General features: G+C 41.0%; 2 protein-coding genes across 2 annotated transcripts in view; one reads left to right on the top strand and one right to left on the bottom strand.

The window, feature by feature from the left end:
• The window catches only part of extl3.L (exostosin like glycosyltransferase 3 L homeolog), a 51,218-nt gene extending 49,100 nt beyond the window's left edge, over positions 1-2,118 (top strand). The window contains 1 exon segment of the mRNA NM_001094249.1: positions 917-2,118. Coding sequence (NP_001087718.1) covers positions 917-1,126 — 210 coding nt within the window. The 3' untranslated portion in view covers positions 1,127-2,118.
• Positions 2,119-16,404: 14,286 nt separating this feature from the next.
• On the bottom strand, positions 16,405-19,227 carry LOC108717244 (integrator complex subunit 9-like). Its single transcript, XM_018264108.2, has 2 exons — positions 18,865-19,227; positions 16,405-16,796 (listed from the first exon to the last, which is right to left on the bottom strand). The coding sequence occupies exons 1-2, from the start codon at positions 19,041-19,043 to the stop codon at positions 16,688-16,690; spliced, it is 288 nt and encodes a 95-aa protein (XP_018119597.1). The 5' UTR covers positions 19,044-19,227; the 3' UTR covers positions 16,405-16,687.
• Between the last annotated feature and the right edge of the window lie 3,753 nt (positions 19,228-22,980).

The raw sequence follows: 22,980 nt of genomic DNA, 5'->3' as shown, positions 1-22,980 counted from the left end.
GAAACATTGGGGTAACAGTCACCCTGCTATAGTTCCAGGGGTACCCAAGGCACAAATAAGAACTGACCCCAAATCTCCCCCTAACTGGCCTTCAGACTGGGCCACCTTAGCTCATAACAAGGTTACAGATATATAGAAACATGGGGGTAACAGTCACCTTGCTATAGTTCCAGGGGTACCCAGGGTACAAATAATCACTCACCCCAAATCTCCCCCTAACTGACCTTCAGGCTGGGCCCCCTTAGCTCATAACAAGGTTACAGATATATAGAAACATTGGGGGTAACAGTCACCCTGCTATAGTTCCAGGGGTACCCAGGGTACAAATAATCACTCACCCCAAATCTCCCCCTAACTGACCTTCAGACTGGGCCCCCTTAGCTCATAACAAGGTTACAGATATATAGAAACATTGGGGAAACAGTCACCCTGCTATAGTTCCAGGGGTACCCAGGGTACAAATAATCACTCACCCCAAATCTCCCCCTAACTGGCCTTCAGACTGTGCCCCCTTAGCTCATAACAAGGTTACAGATATATAGAAACATTGGGGAAACAGTCACCCTGCTATAGTTCCAGGGGTACCCAGGGTACAAATAATCACTCACCCCAAATCTCCCCCTAACTGGCCTTCAGACTGTGCCCCCTTAGCTCATAACAAGGTTACAGATATATAGAAACATTGGGGTAACTGTCACCCTGATATAGTTCCAGGGGTACCCAGGGTACAAATAAACACTCACCCCAAATCTCCCCCTAACTGGCCTTCAGACTGGGCCACCTTAGCTCATAACAAGGTTACAGATATATAGAAACATTGGGGTGTCACCCTGCTATAGTTCCAGGGGTCCCCACCTTGTTGATATGCAGCATATGGTGCAACACATCAGGTTGGTGACTATTTTTGTATTATCAGGTGACCTCTCGTTGGACGTTCCGCTGTCCCGGTTGCCCCCAGGCTCTCTCTCATGACGACTCCCATTTCCACGAGCGCCACAAATGCATTAACTTCTTCGTCAAGGTGTATGGATACATGCCACTTCTCTACACCCAGTTCCGCGTGGACTCTGTTCTCTTCAAAACCCGACTCCCCCACGACAAGACCAAGTGCTTCAAGTTCATCTAACGGCCACGTAGCTGGGGGGTCCCTCCGAGGCCCTTCTAAAATACATAGGTACTCTCGCTCCCCAAAAACTGACTCAAATCTTCTCTCCAGTCTTAAAAACAGTAGAGCGTAGACTACTAATGAATTAGAACACTACTTTACATGGAAGAAAGGAAGGACTTTGGGACAAATAACCTTTTTTTGTATATCGGCCAGACAAATTATGTTTTTATTGTAATTTTTTTCTTTTTATAACCCCGCAGAGAGAGGTTTTATTTGTATGGTGAAGCTTTTATTCCCTTTGTAGTCTCTTCTATTCCATGAGCATTCACTAGAAATGACGTGCATGTGTAGGGTCATAGGGTGGCGCTCTCTCCAGCACCCCATTGAATCCCATCCACCTCATCTGCAACGATTTCATAGAGACCGTAGATTGTTCCTCTGCTTTCTAAAAATCATGGCCTCCCGAATGGCATTAATTATGACTAGTATAGAGCACACGTGCATTATGGGTAAGCTTCTTTTTAGATAATCGTCAGCAGGAAGGTGCAACCAAGCCTTGGATGAAATGAAGGGATTTCCTCATAACAATCATGATGCACAGAAACCGCCAACAGAACTTCGGCGATGACCTCCAATGAATTCAGTCGCAACGGCCTCCTCGTCCCCTTCTTCTCCTCCCAGTTCCACCTCTCACGTAGACCTCATAGATGAAAGAAAGCACAGAACTGCTTTTTACTGGTTTCACGTTTGTACATGAATAAATATGTTGTACAGGTCAAGAGATGTAGAATATATATATATTTAGAGCCTCTATGGACGGGTTTTCTGGGCAAATCAGTGGTTCTAATGTGGTAACTGTTTTATAGACACTCTAGTATTCGCAGTCACACAAATGTCCAACGGAGAGTCTTCTCAGATCCCTCTGGATGGCCAGCGATGCTCGTTCCTCTATAGAGATGAGACAAGATTGCCTCCCAAACGAAAATTCTAAGAAGAGCAAAAAAAAAAAATGTAAAAAAAAAAGGAAATCAAACCTGTGGCTTTTCCCTCACTCTTGTAGGTCACACTCAAGGAACCCTCAAAATCAGTGTATGAAGTCACTTTCGACCATTTTTGGTGTGGAGTCGTGTCTGTGTTTCTGGTTCCAACCAGGGATAGTTTGTCTCAATGTTGTGTTTTAAGACCATGAAGAACCAATACGAACGACCACAGCGGTTTTACGTCTCGCGGATCAAGCACAAAACACTTCTGACGTACTCGTTGGCTCGTAGTCTCCACCCATTAGTAAGATTTGCAACCTCGACACTAAGGATTTACGGTGTTGGAGCAGTTTCTTTTATTTAGTTCACTGATTTAAGGGTTGGTCGGTCATCGGGACTCTTCTGTAGATTGAGTCCCCCCCCCCATTATTTTAGAACTCTCGCGAGTCCTCATGAGGTTTACAGTTTTATTTTTTTTTTTGGTTTTTACACGGATCTTCTTCTTTTTGTGATTGTTTTTTTTGAAGCTCCAGAGTACGAATCGAAAGATGAGCATATTTAATACTCTCAGACTCCGAAACGTTTACATTTACAATTTTATGAAATTTGGACCATGGCAACCTAAAAAGTGATGGATGTCTTAATAAAGTATTTCACAGGTTCCTTTTAATCTTGACTGTTTTTTTTTTATTAAAAAAAAATTGTTGGGTAAATGCACTGTAACATGGAGTCCACGATTGGGCACTTGAGTACAAGACCTTGGCTGTTGACTCGCTCTACTCTTGAGCTTAAAATGATGCCCTCAATGAATGACATCCAATCAGGGTTCAGATAATGATCCCATAGACAAATATTAAGTTGAGTTGTAGATGAGGTCCACACTTGCACATTCCATCATGGGACCCTTTTATAGATCTAACATAGGGATTGTTTGACTTATTTGTTCCAGGCCCACCTATTGGAGGCCCAACATTTGATCAGGGTCCTTCATAAATTATAAAAAAAATAATAGCCTTTTGGCTACAACTGTATGAAATCGAGTGAAATATTGCCCTGATTTATCTTCATGATGGGCCTCCATGGGTGTCTAGGATGAAAAATAGGTGTTCAACACAAACAAGTTTACTAAGTGGCCTTCAGACTGTCCCTCCTAGCCAACATTGGTTTCCATCCAGGCCAGGCCCACAGTTTGGGAACCACAGCAAATACGAATGAGGTGAAAAATGATCTGATACATTTCTGCTACAATATTTTCCTAAAAATCCCAAAAAGTTGTGTGTCACATGGTATTACTCAACCAGTGAAAATGAAACAGACCAACATACCAGGAACACCTTCATAAAGCAAATATATAGTGAATTAAATCAGGAGAATGGGCAGTAATATAGTCCGAGGGAACAGCTGCTACTGGGAAGTGTCAGGAGGACCATGAAGCTTTGCAGAAATGTATGGAAGAAATGCAAATGGAATTGAAGTCGGAAAGGGAAAATTTAAGGTGTCGGATTTATCCTCCTATAGTCCTCCAGGGATATAAGATTCTCGAGCCACGATGAGTAAAGGTGGCCATACACGGAGAGATCCGCTCGTTTGACGATGTCGCCAAACAAGCGATCTCTCTCCGATATGGGCAATATCGTGCCGATCCGATAGTGGGCCCTAGGGCCCAACGATCGGATCCTAGACAACGGGCGGTCGGATTGCGGGACCGTAGCAATGAACAGATGTGGCCGCAATCCGACGGGTTTTTTAGTACCATCCGATCGAGATCTGGCTAACTTTCGGCCAGATCTCGATCGGGGAAGCCCGTTGGGGGCCCCCATACACGGCCAATAAGCTGCCGACTTGGTCTGTCTGCAGCTTTTATTGGCCCGTGTATGGCCACCTTTAGTCCCTCTTGGATTTGAATAAATACTTTCTCAAATCGAGCCTGGCCCCAAAGTTCCCCCTGGGCCTGACTTGAACCAAACAGATTCTCTCAGGAAATTAACCAGACGGCTTTATTTGAGATATACATTAATACAGAGTATTACAATACAGAGTATTAAATAATAGCTCACACGTCCTGAAAGCTCTTGAGGACGTTGGGGGACATTTCAGTAATATTACATGCAACCATTTAACCATTTCTTCCCTCATGGGGCTGATCCCTTGACATCCAATCATCGTCCTTGGTTTAACATAACTATGCCTCTCTGTACATTTTAGTATAATCCTTCCTGACCCAAGTATAGTCCAAATAAATACATTTACTGTGCTAGCAGTGTCCAGAATGGTATCTGTGGGTGTTTTTGAGGCTATAGGTGTCTGTCTCAACCTTACACTAGGGATACTTGTGACATGAGACAACAGATGTATTCCTAGTTCTGTGCAAACATTCTACAACCCTAATTAGTAGAAAGGCCTCTAACCTTGAAGTGTAGAGTCCTGTTCTATAATCATTGCAGTTTATACAATACATAACCCTTATATATATCATTTTAATCTAAAATCCTGATATCCACATAAGGGTGCAGGAAGTTTGCACCAGCGCATTGTTTTGAGTCCGTTCATTCTGTTCGGCTGCTGAGGCTTCGGATCTTGTGAATGGCTGACAATGATGAGGGTTTAGATGTGATTATGTTGTAGCCATGGGATAACATGAGTAGTGAGTAGGGTTAGTAGTGTAAAGGCTAAATATGAATCATGGGATTGGAGGTGGATGGGGAGGGAGAACTGCCCCTAACATTGGCCGTACACAGGGAGATCCACTTGTTTGGGGACATCTTTGCCTCTCTTGTTGGTGCAGCTGGTGAGACAAACTTGGCTGATCCCGTGGTGGGGTTATATGGGGCCCATTGCAGACCGACAGCATGAAAACCACAGCCTCACACAGTCCTCGCTTAATGGTTCCGATGGTGTTGGCCAAGGGGTCATTTTGGACCCATATATTGGTCACTAAGCTGCCAACTCAACAGGAGAAGCACATTGGGAAGCCACTGATGGACTGTGCATGAGCAGAAGAGGTTATGGGTAAAAGACATATTTGGGGTATTCAAAGAAGCCCTATGGACACGTGAGCTGGGAGCCCAGGGAATATGAGGAAGAATATGTGGGAAGAAAGTGATATGGAGCAGCACATCCTCCGCTCAAGTTTAATACAACTGCCCAGACACCGCACTGACCACTTGGCCGGATAAGTTGTAGTTGGACAATATTCTGATCATCTTCCTCCCTAATTGCCATTGACCGGATACAAATAATCTCCTTCCATTGATTTTATATCCACAAAAACCCTGAGATATAAGCAAATAGTTCTTGGCTCCTTAGAGATTCCAGAAGGTGGAAGTCAAGGTATGAAATTCTATTATTATACTGAAAGTCTATTATATTATGGGACAACCACGTCTGTGATGTCACCTATAAACCTTTATTATAATGAATGATATGAAGTTGGTCTCTTCTCTGATGTTGGACCATTGCTGGTGGGATCGGCTTCTATTCATACGTAGGACAATGGGATGTTGCTTCATTGATGACAGCTCAGTATTTGATGAAGAAGGGGATCCATTAAACTGGCTTTTCCTCTTAGGGCCAAACCAGCAGCCATGAAAGGCCCCCCTTATTTAGGCCAATAAAGGTACAGAAATGAGCAGATACATGGAATGTGTTGGGAGGGGGGTGCTGATGATTCCCATAGGATCAGAACAAACAGGGAATGGGATAGGGATGAGCAGATCAGAGATGGTTCTTAGACAGGAAGAAAACATCACATGGACCCTTTTAGGGGGGACTTATTAAGCAGTGCGACACTTTGGGCAGAGACACAAGCTGCTATTTCAGGAGATTAGTCGACCAGCAACAAATCGCTTATTCTTCGGGCGACTAATCTCCCCGAACTGCCTTCCTGCCGGCTAGAATGTAAATCGCCAGCTGGGTGGCACTGGGAAGTGAAACTTCGGGCAACTTCAGGAAAGCCGAAGTGATCCGAGTATCTTCCCGCAGGCTGTAAATCGGAACACTTCGTTCTCCTTAGTTGCCTGACGAGGAAACTCAATCCGAGTGCCATCCTGCCGGCGATTTACATTCTAGCCTGTGGGAAGGCAGTTCGGGGAGATTAGTCGCCCGAAGAAGAAGCGATTTGTCACTGGGCGACTAATCTCCCGAAATAGCAGCCTGTGTCTCTGCCCTTTAAGAGGATCTACATCCCAGAATTAAACGTTTTTTATGCATAATGAAATAAAACGTAGCAGTTCTCTTTGATTCAGTCAATCCGCCGGCTTCTGCTACATTGTTTCAGGCATCAGAACCCACAGGGGCAAATTCACTAAGCGCGAAGCGCCGAACGCTAGCGTCAATTCGCTAGCGTTTGGCATTTTCGCCAAAACGCCTGGCGAATTTTCGCTAGCGACGTAACTACGCAAATTCACTAACTTGCGCAGTGTACTGAACGCTACCTTTTACGCTAGACTTCCTTCGCCACCTCAGACCTGGCGAAGCGCAATAGAGTAGATAGGGATTGTTTCAAAAAAAGTCAAATTTTTTTCTAAGTCCCAAAAAACGCTGGCGTGTTTTCTACATTATGGGTGATAGGCTGAAAAAGATCGAAACATTTTTTGGGGCTCCCCTCCTTCCCCCCTACATTTCCTGACTCATGGCAACTTACCTAGACAGTGGGCACATGTGTAGGGCAAAATTAAATTTTTATTTGCAGATTTGAAGGTTTTCTAGCCATTTGTAGTGCAGATACGTGTTCCTCCATTGAAATTTGAATTTCGCGCCGTATGCAAATTAGCCTTCGCTAGCGTAACTTCGCTTTACATAGCGAATCAACGCTAGCGCAACTTCGCAACCTTACGCTACCCCTGAGCGCAACTTCGGATTTTAGTGAATTTGCGTAGCGCTGGCGAAACTACGCCTGGCGAAGCGCGGCGAAGTTGCGCCTGGCGAAACTACGATTGTTAGTGAATTTGCCCCACAGTGCAGAGAATAAGAGCAGCCAAACTGTTACTGTTCCAGTTTTCCAAAGGGACATAAAGGAGTGATTTGCATGTCTCCTCCCATGATGCCTTATGGGAGGATTAAATCTCTCATTTTTGGTATTTAGCCAGTGCTGTGTGTATGACATGAGACTAGTAAATACATCTAATTGCTTGTGAAAGGCTTTTTGGCTCCTTTTAGCCCATCTCACCCTAACCAGGTTTGGATTTCTGCTCCAGTTACAAAGCACTTTAAAGCCTTAATAGGGTTGTTCACCTTTAAATTAACTGTTAGTATGACGTAGAGAGGGATATTCTGAGACAATTTGCAATTGGTTTCCAATTTTTATTATTTGTGGTTTTTGACTTATTTAGCTTTTATTATTCAGCAGCTCTCCAGTTTGCAGTTTCAGCAGTCTTGTTGCTAGGGTCTAAGTTCCCCTAGCAACCATGCACTGATATGAATAAGAGACTGGAATATGAACAGGAGAGACCTGAATAGAAAGATGAGTAAAAAAAAAGTAACAATAATAATACTTTTGTAGCCTTACAGAGCATTTGTTTTTAGATGGGGTCAATGACCCCCCTTTGAAAGCTGGGAAGCATCAGAAGAAGGAGGCAAATAATTCAAAAACTATAAAAAATGAAGGCCAATTGAAAAGCTGCTTAGAAATAGCAATTCTATGACAGTAAAAGTTAAGTTAAAGGTGAACCATCCCTTTAAAATGTTTACTTTTATAAGGCAAAAAGCAGTTTTGGGGTTGCGTTCCCCTTTCATCTCCTCAGCTGCTGTAGAACTGCTACTCTCAGCTAAAGGCCCATTTGAGAGATGTGATTCTCTAGGTCAAGTTCTTTACAAGGGCAGATAAATAGGCTGAACTGTTGGGACCCTCCAGGCTAAGGGGCCCCTCATCTGATATTAAATCACCCCCGAAATCTTACCGGGCAACTCAGTTTAATGGGGGCAGGGAATATATATATAAAGTACTAATCTCTGTGCTTTATTTGTACATATACAGAGAATATTCCCATCAGTCCCTGTCCCAGTGAGCTTACAATCTAATGTCCCTATCACAGTCACACACACTCAGGTCAGTTCTATCAGGAGCCAATGAATCTGCCTGTATTTATTTGGGGTGTGGGACATCAATATCCCCTAATTACAGAAACATTATGCGGAATGGAATTTATAACAGTAACATCTCAGGCAGAAAAAGAGAGAAAACCGGGCCCTTTCTGTTGTGGAATGTGCCCCCGGGGCCCCCTTCTTTATTAACTCGTCTGTAATTAGAAGCAGAGAATTTACTTTCCCTTTCACTGGATTACTCAACACTTTCATTCCTCTCCGACTGCGTCATGTGGAGGGAAAAACATCTTGTGAAAATACTTTAACGATACTCGAGAGGCTCCAGCTGGGACGGGTGAAGCGCAAGCTCTTCTTAATCTTAATCTGATGCCTAAAGATCCTAAATTAACATAATGTTGTGTAGCATTAACTCAATGATTTGCTTCTGTACAGGAACAACCCCTACATTTGCTCATAGGCTGTATTATTATTAACATGTATTTATATAGCGCCAACATATTGCGTAGCACTGTGTACAGAGAGATCCCATAAAACTATGGCAGCATAGGTATTCCCTGTACTAAGCACAATTCAGCAGGAACAGTCCCTAAGTTTGCTCATAGTCTGTACAGAGAGATCCCATAAAACTATGGCAGCATAGGTATTCCCTGTACTAAGCACAATTCAGCAGGAACAGTCCCTAAGTTTGCTCATAGTCTGTACAGAGAGATCCCATAAAACTATGGCAGCATAGGTATTCCCCTGTACTAAGCACAATTCAGCAGGAACAGTCCCTAAGTTTGCTCATAGTCTGTACAGAGAGATACCATAAAACTATGGCAGCATAGGTATTCCCTGTACTAAGCACAATTCAGCAGGAACAGTCCCTAAGTTTGCTCATAGTCTGTACAGAGAGATCCCATAAAACTATGGCAGCATAGGTATCCCCTGTACTAAGCACAATTCAGCAGGAACAGTCCCCTAAGTTTGCTCATAGTCTGTAAAGAGAGATCCCATAAAACTATGGCAGCATAGGTATTCCTTGTACTAAGCAGAATTCAGCAGGAACAGTCTCTAAGTTTGCTCATAGTCTGTACAGAGAGATCCCATAAAACTATGGCAGCAAAGGTATTCCCTGTACTAAGCACAATTCAGCAGGAACAGCCCCTAAGTTTGCTCATAGTCTGTACAGAGAGATCCCATAAAACTATGGCAGCATAGGTATTCCTCTGTACTAAGCACAATTCAGCAGGAACAGCCCCTAAGTTTGCTCATAGTCTGTACAGAGAGATCCCATAAAACTATGGCAGCATAGGTATTCCTCTGTACTAAGCACAATTCAGCAGGAACAGCCCCTAAGTTTGCTCATAGTCTGTACAGAGAGATCCCATAAAACTATGGCAGCATAGGTATTCCTTGTACTAAGCACAATTCAGCAGGAACAGTCCCTAAGTTTGCTCATAGTCTGTACAAAGAGATCCCATAAAACTATGGCAGCATAGGTATTCCCTGTACTAAGCACAATTCAGCAGGAACAGTCCCTAAGTTTGCTCATAGTCTGTACAGAGAGATCCCATAAAACTATGGCAGCATAGGTATCCCCTGTACTAAGCACAATTCAGCAGGAACAGTCCCCTAAGTTTGCTCATAGTCTGTACAGAGAGATCCCATAAAACTATGGCAGCATAGGTATTCCTCTGTACTAAGCACAATTCAGCAGGAACAGCCCCTAAGTTTGCTCATAGTCTGTACAGAGAGATCCCATAAAACTATGGCAGCATAGGTATCCCCTGTACTAAGCACAATTCAGCAGGAACAGTCCCCTAAGTTTGCTCATAGTCTGTAAAGAGAGATCCCATAAAACTATGGCAGCATAGGTATTCCTTGTACTAAGCAGAATTCAGCAGGAACAGTCTCTAAGTTTGCTCATAGTCTGTACAGAGAGATCCCATAAAACTATGGCAGCAAAGGTATTCCCTGTACTAAGCACAATTCAGCAGGAACAGCCCCTAAGTTTGCTCATAGTCTGTACAGAGAGATCCCATAAAACTATGGCAGCATAGGTATCCCCTGTACTAAGCACAATTCAGCAGGAACAGTCCCCTAAGTTTGCTCATAGTCTGTAAAGAGAGATCCCATAAAACTATGGCAGCATAGGTATTCCTTGTACTAAGCAGAATTCAGCAGGAACAGTCTCTAAGTTTGCTCATAGTCTGTACAGAGAGATCCCATAAAACTATGGCAGCAAAGGTATTCCCTGTACTAAGCACAATTCAGCAGGAACAGCCCCTAAGTTTGCTCATAGTCTGTACAGAGAGATCCCATAAAACTATGGCAGCATAGGTATTCCTCTGTACTAAGCACAATTCAGCAGGAACAGCCCCTAAGTTTGCTCATAGTCTGTACAGAGAGATCCCATAAAACTATGGCAGCATAGGTATTCCTCTGTACTAAGCACAATTCAGCAGGAACAGCCCCTAAGTTTGCTCATAGTCTGTACAGAGAGATCCCATAAAACTATGGCAGCATAGGTATTCCTTGTACTAAGCACAATTCAGCAGGAACAGTCCCTAAGTTTGCTCATAGTCTGTACAAAGAGATCCCATAAAACTATGGCAGCATAGGTATTCCCTGTACTAAGCACAATTCAGCAGGAACAGCCCCTAAGTTTGCTCATAGTCTGTACAGAGAGATCCCATAAAACTATGGCAGCATAGGTATTCCCTGTACTAAGCACAATTCAGCAGGAACAGCCCCTAAATTTGCTCATAGTCTGTACAGAGAGATCCCATAAAACTATGGCAGCATAGGTATTCCTCTGTACTAAGCACAATTCAGCAGGAACAGTCCCCTAAGTTTGTTCATAGTCTGTACAGAGAGATCCCATAAAACTATGGCAGCATAGGTATTCCTCTGTACTAAGCACAATTCAGCAGGAACAGCCCCTAAGTTTGCTCATAGATCTCAACCAGAAACATGTGCAGAAGCAGATCTTGGATCAGTAGAACATAATTCTGGAAGAGGAGTCAAGCAGGAACATATGGCAGCCATAACCTCACTGTGCTCCTCTGCTTTTTATAAGGAGGTCCTGGGGTGATATTGGGGGGCTGTGTGGGGAGGAGGGGCTTTAGGAGGCAGCAGAAGCCTCTTCGGGGTCCCCAGGGTAAACTAAAAAAGGGTTTGTTTTTCCTATAAAGAGTGCAGTTATTATATTAAAAGCATAATTCTAGGAGAATATTATATCCAGGGGGGAGACGCTCAGGCTGTTAATACTGAACCAGTTCTTTATTGGAGGGAAGAGAGAACCTTTATAATAAGGATAATTTGGGGCCTGTAGAAGGGAACGGCATTCATTTCCCCTTCCAGTAATTACAATTAGTGAGTTTATTAAAATTCTAATCAGGCTCCAGAGATTTAAAGAGACGCGGCTCTATATTTCTGGGGGACTCAGCAGAATGTATTAAAGGCGCTGAGACGTGAGATATGAGGAAAGTGCCAACTCCCGGGAGCCCCCATAACTCCTAGACACGAATAAAGGAGAAGGAGGTGGGTAGGAGCCACGTGTGAGTGAGAGGAATATTACATTCCTCGTGTCTCTGCTCTTTATTGTGGGATCCTATAGGGATTAATACCTTGTGCTTTATATTAAAGGGGAACTAGACCATTTTTCGCTATAGGTTTTTCCAATAGAGTATTAAAGGGGCTGTTCACCTTTGAGTTAACTGTTAGTATGATGTAGAGAGGGATATTCTGAGACAATTTGTAATTGGTTTTCATTTTATATTATTTGTGGTTTTTGAGTTATTTAGCTTTTTATTCAGCAGCTCTCCAGTTTGTAATTTCACCCGTCGGGTTGCTGGAGTCCAAATTCCCCTAGCAACCATGCATCGATATGAATAAGAGACTGGAATATGAATAGGAGAGGAGATGAAAAGAAAGATGAGTAATAAAAAGTAGCAATAACAATACATTTGTAGCCTTACAGAGCATTTGTTTTATGGAGGGGGGTCAGTGACCCTCATTTGAAAGCTGGAAAGAGTCAGAAGAAAAAGGCAAATAATGAAAAAACTATAAAATAGGGATGCACTGAATCCAGGATTCGGTTTGGGATTCTGCCTTTTTCAGCAGGATTCTAATTCGGCCCTTCTGCCCGGCTGCACCAAATCCTAATCCTAATTGTGTGACTTTTTGTCACAAAACAAGGAAGAAAAAATATTCCCCCTTCCCACCCCTAATTTGCATATGCAAATTAGGATTCGGTTCGGTATTCGGCCGAATCTCTCTCAAAGGATTCGGCCAAATCCAAAATAGTGGATTCCGTGCATCCCTAGTATAAAACATAAAAAATGAAGACCAATTGAAAGTTGCTTAGAATTGGCCATTCTATAACATACTAAAAGTTAAGTTTAAGGTGAACCACCCCTTTAACAGATAAATGAGTATTTTTCTTCCCCAGATTCTGGATCCTGTGACCTGGCCCAGCTGATGGAAGGGACCGATTTACCTTCTCCAGGGTCTGTACAAACTGCTCCACGGGGCTGGAGCCACTAAGCAGCGGTTTGAAGGGCGGGGTCTCTGGGCTTTCCTCTGCCGGCCTGTTCCCTAATAAAATTGTATGGAACCAACCCCACTTCTGTCACCTAATACAGATTATATGCACCAGACCCCCCTATGCCCTTAATCTGGATTATATGCACCAGACCCTGATCTCTGTCCTATAATCTAGATTATATGTACAAGACCCAGACCTCTGCTCCTTATATGCAACATTCCCCACCTCTGTCCCCTAATGAAGGATTATTATATGCAATAGGCCCCATGTCACCTAATCTGAATTATATGCACCAGACCTTGACCGCTGACCCCTAATCCAGATTATATGTACAAGACCCAGACCTATGTTCATTATTTGCAACAGCCCCCATATCTGTCCCCTAATCCATATTATATACACCAGAGCAATCTGCCCCTTAATCTGGATTATTTGCACCAGACCCAGACCTCTGTATCTTAATCCAGATTATATGTACAAGACCCAGACCTCTGTTCCTTATATGCAACAGCCCCCACCTCTGTCCCCTAATCCAGATTATATGTACAAGATCCAGACCTCTTTTCCTTAATCCGGATTATATGCACCAGACCCTGATCTATATCGCCCAATTCAGATTATATGCCTCTGTCCCCTAATTGAGATTAGTTCCTGGGATCCCTACCTCTATTCCCTAATTCAGACTATATGGTGCCAATGTACTCTGCATGATAACTCGTTTCTAAACTGAGTGGGGCTCATGTATAAACACTGTGCACATTTGCACCTGGGCAGTAACTCATAGAGACCAATCAGATGATTGCTTTCAGTGTTCATCTTGCTGCTGGCTAAAAAAAAAGCTAATCACTGATTGGTTGTCTTACGGCCCAGGAATAAATTTGCGCGGTGTTTATAAATGAGCCCCAATGTGTTACTGTACATGTGTGATGTCAGCAGGAATTCTGGGAAATGGGGCGCAATATTCACCTGCACCTCCTTGAGCAGTTTGGTGACCTGAATGAAATTGAGGTGAGTGTCTATTGGGCAATAAACACATTTCATGGCTAAAGGCTGATACGGGGCCAGGGCATCAATCTGGCTCTGCCCACAGACAAGAAGGGAGAAACAATATCATTATTTTGCTTATGATTTGGCCTTTATTGGTGCGTTAAATGCAATTTCCAGTCTCCTCCAGTCAGTGTGACACTGTATAGATCAGTGATCCCCAACCAGTGGCTCGTGAGTAACATGTTGCTCTCCAACCCCTTGGATGTTGCTCCCAGTGGCCTCAAAGCAGGTGATTATTTTTTAATTCCAGGCTTGGAGGCAAGTTTTGGTTGCATAAAAACCAGGTGTACTGCCAAACAGAGCCTTCTGTAGATGAAGAGTCCACATAGGGGCTACCAATAGCCAATCACAGCCCTTATTTGGCACCGCCCAGGAACGGTTTCCCTGCTTGTGTTGCTCCCCAACTCTTTTTAAATCTGAATGTTGCTCATGGGTGAAAAAGGTTGGGGATCCCTGGTATAGAGTATAACTTAAGACTGAACTAGCCCCACAGATCCATAAAGTGCCCCACGTCCCCGAAATGCAGAGTGTTGTGTCCTGTGAAGACTACGCACGGCTGCTTGAAGTCATTGCTGAAGTCTCCGGGTATATTGGGCTAATGCTTCAGCTTGTTGCTCTGGATCAGCTGCAACACAAAGGCAAATACAACAACTTGTTCCTCTATTGCAATGGGCTCCTCTTATTCTGAGGTTCAAATGAATGTCCAGTGTTGATTGTAGTACAATACAGGGTTGACTTACCAATAAGGATGGGGGGACCAGGTGCACAAGCCCCAGACTTTCAGCTTTTGGGAGGCAATAAATGTGATTCGATATTCATAGTAGGACTTCACTCCAATGCTTCATGCGATTAAAAGTAGATTTTATGTAACAAAGAAACATCACAAATGATGTAGCCTTACGCGTTTCGTGCTTTGTGGACACTTAATCATAGGCTGGAGAATTTCTCGACCTGCACCCGACCCTTACTGGCCCCCTCCCAATCCGCACCTGGCCCGGCCCGCTGTTACCCCTCTATTTATAGACCTGCGCCCGACTGGCCCCGCAGTGACATCACAAAAGGAGCAGGTGCAAATCTATAAATTTCTGCGCCGGAAGTGCTAGGTCACAGACGGCCATTGACTTTAATGCGCGTCAAATTGTTGCGGGCGTCAGAATTGTCCGGTGTCGAAATTCGTGTTTCGTGAATTTTCCGGCATTTCAAAAAATTTCCAGGAAATTTGTGAATTTTTCGGCAAAGCAAAACGGGAGAAATTCGCCCATCACTAGTCAAGATTCGTTCCTAATGGTTGTCTAGTACCCAGATAAAAATAATAATTTAGATTCCTGTTTAAAGAGTTTATCTATACAGGTATGGGATCTGTTATCCAGAATGCTCGGGACCTGAGGCTTTCCAGATAATGGATCTTTCTGTACTTTGGATCTTCATACCTTAAGTCTACTAGAAAATCCTGTAAACATTAAATAAACCCAATAGGCTGGTTTTGCTTCCAATAAGGATTAATTATATCTTAGTTGGGATCAAGTACAAGCGACTGTTTTATTATTACATAGAAAAAGGAAATCATTTTAAAAAGTTTGGATTTCTTGATTATAATGGAGTCTATGGGAAACGGCCTTTCTGTAATTCGGAGCTTTCTGGATAACGGGTTTCCGTGGATCCCATACCTGTAGTACTTCCTCCTCTAATATGTGAGGGAACCTTTTCTATACCATTTACATTGAAGATCTAACAGAACAGTGGGCAATTTGTTGGGCTGTTGAGGCTCAATCGCATTCTAGTATCAACCTGTGACCCACACAGCGGATTTTATCTACTTTTTTGGGGTAAAAAGCATAAACTACACCAGCAATGGATTTTAAAGAATTCTCCAAATACCAAGGCCCATCTATTTTCTCTCTCTGCATTACAGTATGTATTAGTCTTGCTATTCCTGCCCTGGGCTTATTATAGGTTTATTATAGGCTTGGGGTCGGACAGAGGGAAGTCTCGTGCTATAGGGAAATATGTCCCACAGACTAGAATAGTCCAGCCGTTTTAATTCTGGATCCTACTGTTACATTTCCCTCTCCAGCTGTCTCACACTGACATATCTGTCACACTGGAAATAGTTTCCATTACATCACTGTCTCTACAGGCAAGACATGAGGAATATATAAATGTTATTCCAACATGTAAGATGACATCATTCTGCCATTAGTTTGGAACATTGGAACATATCATTGTATGGATTGTATATTGTATATGTATGATGGGCTCATGATTCTGATCACTGTCTAGTACCGTGCGGGAACAGTCCGTTAAATAAATCATTTAACTGTTACATTTATAGATTTTAGGTATTATTCTTCTTTCTTCAAACAGGATCTGTGCAGCCACTGGGACAGAATGTTCTGTTATACAAATAGCTATAATCTCAGCTGCCATAAAGCAGGACAGGACTGCTGCTTACAATGGGGATCAGATAGGATCTGTGCAGCCACTGGAACAGAATGCTCTGTTATACAGATAGCTAGAATCTCAGCTGCCATAAAGCAGGACAGGACTGCTGCTTACAATGGGGATCAGATAGGATCTGTGCAGCCACTGGGACAGAATGCTCTGTTATACAGATAGCTAGAATCTCAGCTGCCATAAAGCAGGGCAGGACTGCTGCTTACAATGGGGATCAGATAGGATCTGTGCAGCCACTGGGACAGAATGTTCTGTTATACAGATAGCTAGAATCTCAGCTGCCATAAAGCAGGACAGGACTGCTGCTTATATTAGGGATCAGGATCCTGACAAAGGGAGGGTTGTACCCCCTCCCCCTGAAAACGTTAATACTTGTTGGTTGAACAAATGGGATAAACTGCACAACTACATATAAGTGTTTGTGTGCGGCTTCTCTACTGTACTTAGCCGGACAAATAGAGAGCCTGCAGCACCAGTGTAGTCTAAGGTTGACTGACAGATGTGCGGTGAATTAACTACATTCAGTCACTTAACAGACAGGCAAATACAGGTTAATAGAAAAGAACTACCTACTTCAGCGTGCAGAAAGGGAGGCTCTGGGAGGTACACCTTGGTCTGCTTATTATGGCACAGCCTAAGAAAATGATTAAAAAAAGGTAAAGTCTGAATATGCCATCTAGTGTTTAAAACAATGTATTGCGTTATTCTTGTGTCATAACTGGAATTAGCAGTAAAGCCTGGCACAGAATTGCACTGGGAAATAACTCATGTATTTATATCCAGTATCATGTCTATAATGTGTATACGGGTTTGTGCAATATTTGTCTTGCGACTGCTGGTTGCCTGAAATACCACATATAGGGGTGAGAGAAAGACTGAACATTATAGCTGCACCTTCCGATCCATTGGATCCCAAAGCTCATGTGTATAAAATGTAACTTTAAATAAATATATTTTATTTTTATATTTATTTGCCTTTGATAAAGCCCGAATGTAGGAGTCAGGAGCATTTGAAGAACGGTAAGGCAGGGCATTGGAACTTTACTTTAATGGGAAACTGACCTATCTTACAACCGGGAGGGGACTCAATGTGGGTGAAGGGCTGATGTTGGAGTGGAACATATGGGTTATACCTAATTGCTCATAATAGAAACTGCTGGACTGTGCCTTTAAGCTGCAGTATAGTATATAAATCGGTTAGGCAGGTTCAATACCTGGACTCACAACAGCTCATTTACATGCTGTAACCCTACTGCCTTTAAAGGGCATGTAAAGGCAAAAAAATAAATCCCATTTTTACTTTCTTTAATGAAAAAGAAACCTATCTCCAATATACTTTAATTAAAAAATGTGCACCGTTTTTATAAGAAACCTGACTGTATGCAGTGACATCCCCCCTTCATTTACTGCTGTGGATAGGAATTGTCAGACGGTCCCTAACTGCTCTGCAGGAAACAATCATACTTATGAACAGCAGGGGGAGCCCCCGCCTTACTTCCCAGCCATGCAGAACTCAAGCAGCTTTGTTTGTTTCCCTGTAGAGCAGTCGGCGACTTTGTAGAGATTTGTATTGGATTTTATTTTTGACTTTACATCCCCTTTACTGTTTCCAACTCCAGCTGCAGGGACAAAGATCATGGAGCCAGATTTAAACAGATAAACTGGGATTCTATTTGGAGGATTATTTTGCTGCAGCCACTGGTTCTGCAGAGTTGGAGAAAGTTTGTATTAAACAATACAAAAACTATAAAATCCACATTAGATTACATGACAACACAGGACCCAGTGCAGTCTGTATATTCTGATTATTAATCAGTCTTGCTGTATCAGCTTCTGGCAGATATTATTTGACTTGTGCTGTTTTGATCATTTATGACGATCCCTAAGCAGCCCAGATCACACTGAGCATGTGCACAGTCTTAGTCTTGCAAAGATGTATAACAGTTACAAGATGGTGACCCCCTGTGGCCAACTTTGAAAGCATAAATCATTTGTTTGATTAGGCTTGTGGTGCAGTAAGTTCATGTTTATGTTTAGTATACAAAATACAGCATTTCTAGCCTTATTCTATTTTACACTTTACTTCCCCTTTAATTGTTCTGTCCTTCTGCTCCTAACTTTAGTTTTTAAGGGGTTGCTCACCTTTGAGTAAACTGTTTTTATGATGTAGAGAGGGATATTCTGAGACTATTTGCAATTGGTTTTCATTTTTTACTATTTATGATTTTTGAGTTATTTAGCTTTTTATTCAGCAGCTCTCCAGTTTGCAATTTCAGCCATCTGGTTGCTAGGGTCCTAATTCCCCAAGCAACCTTGCATTGCTTTGAATAAGAGACTGGAATATGAATAGGAGAGGCCTGAATAGAAAGATGAGTAATAAAAAGTAACAATAACAATACATTTGTAGCCTTACGGATGTTCTTTTGGACATTATTTTAAAATATTTATTAAAAGTTACGTTTTAACTTACACATATGAGCTTTTGGATCCAATAGATGGGAAGGTGCAGCTACTGTATATGTGTCAGTCTTTCTCTCTGTCCCTATATGCGATCACCCTGCACACCATCTTCTGTTTCTCCAATTGATGGTTGGTGCTCCCATCTCTCTTTCTTCTACCCTGAAATACCATATTATCACGTTATTCTCGATCAGCTGCAGGGATTCGACGCAACAATGGGCCGTGAGACGTCGAGAACCCACCACTCTGCGAAGATCTGGGAAAACTCCAAGGAGCTGTTGGCTACAGGTGAGATGAAGTAGAAAGGGACGTTGGAAAGTCGGGCAGAGTCGATGTACTGGTACAGGCCCTCCAACAGGTCGTATATTACACCGGAGAGATAACCGGGAACCAGCACGTTGCCCCCACTGCTTACAGTCATGGCTGTTCATGGGACAAAATGAGATTCTATGATTAACAACAAGTGACAATGTTTATCCCATTCTGCACCGCTTGCTCTGACTCTTGAAACAATGCACCAAAAGTCACCTCTCTTGCCGCTGAGACTTCACTGGTTTGTTAAAGGAGAACTAAACCCTAAAATTGAATAGGGCTAAAATGGCATATTTTATATAGTGAACTTATCGCACGAGGCTAAAGTTTGAGCTTGTCAATAGCAGCAATGATCCAGGACTTCAAACTTGTCACAGGGGGTCACCATCTTGGAAAGTGTCTGTGACACTCACATGCTCAGTGGGCTCTGATTGGCTGTTGAGAAGCTAAGCTTAGGGCTCGTCACTAATTATCCAGCAGAAAATGAGCTTCCCTGGCTGTAATATAAGCTGATGCTACAGGTTTGCTGATTATTCAATTCTGATGCTAATTGCGCTGGTTTCTGTGCTGCCATGTAGTAATTATGTGTATTAATTACTAATCAGCCTTATATTGTGACATTTCTATTCTATGTGTACTGTATATTGTGAGTGGCTCCCTAAGCTCAGTAAGTGACAGCAGCACAGAGCATGTGCAGTGAATCAGCAGAAAAGAAGATGGGGAGCTACTGGGGCATCTTTGGAGACACAGATCTTTACTGCTAAAGGGCTGTGGTTGCCTTGGGCTGGTACCTGCTCAATGACAAAATCCCGTAACCACTAAACATAAAGGGTCTCTTTTATCGACAGGGGGAAATGTGACTGATTATGCAAATTCCTAAATGAGCCAGGGGCCAGTCATAGAGCACAGGCATGTGTCATTGCAAGTCTAAATACAACAACAAGGGTTGTGAGTTTAAAAAAAAAAAACAATAAATCAAAAAGTAGTTAAAAATGTAAATACATTTATTTAAAGGACACACCCCTGTACAATTCGTCTATAACTTGTAAATGCAAGTTTGTATGTAATACAGGTAAATTTGTCATCTGATTTCACATTTGTGATTGGTCACAGCCCCTATATAAGAATTGTACAGGGTTGTGCCCATTAGCCTATGAGTAACTGCCCCAACAGGCATAAAACTCGTTAGGCCTTCACCTGTATTGTCCTGATAAATGTATTAAAATTTTTAACCACTTTTTGGTTTATTATTTTTTTACAAAAACTCACAAACCTTGTTGTTGTATCTATACATATGCACCCATAGGCTCGGTGAACTATGAGTATTTTTCTTCTGTTTTTTATAATTTTTGTTTATTATTGGTTTTGCATTTATTATTTTGGCAAAGCTACAAATTGCCTTTCTGCAACTTTCTCTTTAATCATTGCAAGTCTACCCTCATTCAAACAGTGGAAGATGGACAGCTGAATGGGCAGGGAAAGTAAGTACAGTAAAGTAAGCACAGTAAGTAAGAACAGTAAGTACAGTAAGTAAGTACAGTAAGTAAAGTAAATACAACAAGTAAGTATAGTAAGTAACGCAAGTACAGTAAGTAAGTACAGTAAGTAAGTACGCAAGTACAGTAAATAAGTAAAGTAAATACAGCAAGTAAGTACAGTAAGTAAAGTAAGTACAGTAAGTAAAGCAAGTGCAAGTAAAGTAAGAACAGTAAGTACAGTAAGCACAGTAAGAAAGTATAGTTAGCAAAGTAATTTCAGTAAATAAGTACAGTAAGTACGTAAGTAAAGTACATAAGTAAAGTACAGTAAGAAAGTACAGTAAGTAAAGTAAGTACATAAGTAAAGTAAGTACAGTAAAGTAAGTGCGTAAGTAAAGTAAGTACAGTAACAGTAAGTACAGCTAGTAATTAAAGTAAATAATTAAAGTAAGTATGTAAGTAAAGTAAGTAAGTAAAGTAAGTACAGTAACAGTAAAGTAAGTACAGTAAGTAAGGTAAGTACAGTAAATAAGTAAAGTACAGTGTGTACAATAAAGTAAGTAAAGTAAGTACAGTAAGTAAAGCAAGTACAGTATGAAAGAAAAGTAAATACAGTAAGTACAGTAAATAAGTATGTAAGTACAGTAAGTACAATAAGTATGTAAGTAAGTAAAGTAAGTACAGTAAGTACGTTAGTGAGTAAAGTAAGTAAAGTAAGTACAGTAAGTATAGTAAGTACGTAAAGTAAGTACGCAAGTAAAGTACAGTAAGTAAGTACAGCAAGAAAGTACAGTAAGTAAAGTACAGTAAGTAAAGTAATTACAGTAAGTAAGTATAGTAAATAAGTTAAGTAAGTACAGTAAATAAGTAGAGCAAGTACAGTAAGTAAAGTAAGTACAGTAACAGTAAGGTAAGTACAGTAAATAAGTAAAGTACAGTAAGTAAAGTAAGGACAGTAAATAAGTAAAGTAAGGACAGTAAGTAAAGCAAGTCTAGTAAGTAAGTAAAGCAAGTAGAGTAAGTAAAATAAGTAAATTAAGTACAGTAAGTCTAGTAAGTAAGTACAGTAAGTAAGGTAAGTACAGTAAATAAGTACGGTAAGTACAGTAAGTACATAAGTAAGTACAGTAAGTAAAGTACGTAAGTACAGTAAGTAAAATAAGTACAGTAAGTAAAATAAGTACAGTAAGTAAGTATAGTATGCAAAGTAATTACAGTAAATAAGTACAGTAAGTAAGTACAATAAGTAAAGTAAGTAAAGTAATAAGTAAAGTAAGTACATTAAGTAAAGTACAGTAATTAAAGTAAGTAAAGTAAACAAATAAAGTAAGCACGTAAGTAAAGTAAGTACAGTAACAGTAAGTAAAGTAAGTACAGGAAGTAAGGTAAGTACAGTAAATAAGTAAAGTAAGTACAGTAAAATAAGTAAAGTACAGTAAGTAAGTAAAGGAAGTACAATAAGTAAGGTAAGTACAGTAAATAAATATGTAAGTACAGTAAGTACAGCAAGTAAAGTAAGTACAGTAAGTAAGTAAAATAAGTACAGTAAGTATAGTAAGCAAAGTAAGTACAGTAAGTAAGTACAGTAGGTAAAGTAAGTACGTACGTAAAGTACAGTAAGTACAGAAAGTAAGTACAGTAATTAAAGTAAGGACAGCAAGAAAGTACAGTAAGTACAGTAAGTAAATTAAGAACAGTAAGTCTAGTAAGTACAGTAAGTAAGGTAAGTACAGTAAATAAGTACGGTAAGTACAGTAAGTACATAAGTAAGTACAGTAAATAAAGTACGTAAGTACAGTAAGTAAGTAAAATAAGTACAGTAAGTAAGTATAGTAAGCAAAGTAATTACAGTAAATAAGTACAGTAAGTAAGTACAGTAAGTAAAGTAAGTACGTAAGTAAAGTAATAAGTAAAGTAAGTACATTAAGTAAAGTACAGTAATTAAAGTAAGTACATAAGTAAGTAAAGTAAACAAGTAAAGTAAGCACGTAAGTAAAGTAAGTACAGTAACAGTAAGTAAAGTAAGTACAGGAACTAAGGTATGTACAGTAAATAAGTAAAGTAAGTACAGTAAAATAAGTAAAGTACAGTAAGTAGGTAAAGGAAGTACAATAAGTAAGGTAAGTACAGTAAATAAATATGTAAGTACAGCAAGTAAAGTAAGTACAGTAAGTAAGTAAAATAAGTACAGTAAGTATAGTAAGCAAAGTAAGTACAGTAAGTAAGTACAGTAAGTAAAGTAAGTACATATGTAAAGTACAGTAAGTAAAGTAAGTATAGTAAGAAAGTACAGTAAGTAAAGTAAGTAAAGTACAGTAAGTACAGAAACTAAGTACAGTAAGTAAAGTAAGTAAGTACAGAAACTAAGTACAGTAAGTAAAGTAAGTACAGTAAGTAAAGTAAGTACAGCAAGAGAGTACAGTAAGTCAAGTAAGTACAGTAAATAAGTAAAGTAAGTACAGTAAGTAAAGTAAGTACAGTAAGTAAGCACAGTACCTGTGGGTGGGTGGTGAGGAGAGAGGAGCCAATAAAATGTCTCTGTAGAGTTCCTTCTACAGAGACAGTCCT

Source organism: Xenopus laevis, chromosome 5L (genome assembly GCF_017654675.1).
Source record: "Xenopus laevis strain J_2021 chromosome 5L, Xenopus_laevis_v10.1, whole genome shotgun sequence".
In the NCBI taxonomy this organism is placed as follows: Eukaryota; Metazoa; Chordata; class Amphibia; order Anura; family Pipidae; genus Xenopus; species Xenopus laevis.
This window is presented reverse-complemented; position numbering and strand designations above follow the sequence as displayed.

Excerpts from the sequence above, each read along its gene's own strand:
- LOC108717244 (XM_018264108.2), bottom strand. The coding sequence starts at position 19,043 with ATGACTGTAAGCAGTGGGGGCAACGTGCTGGTTCCCGGTTATCTCTCC. Across the intron at positions 16,797-18,864 it reads TCCCAGATCTTCGCAGAGTG|GCTGTGCCATAATAAGCAGA; the intron begins GTGGGTTCTCGA and ends TCATTTTCTTAG.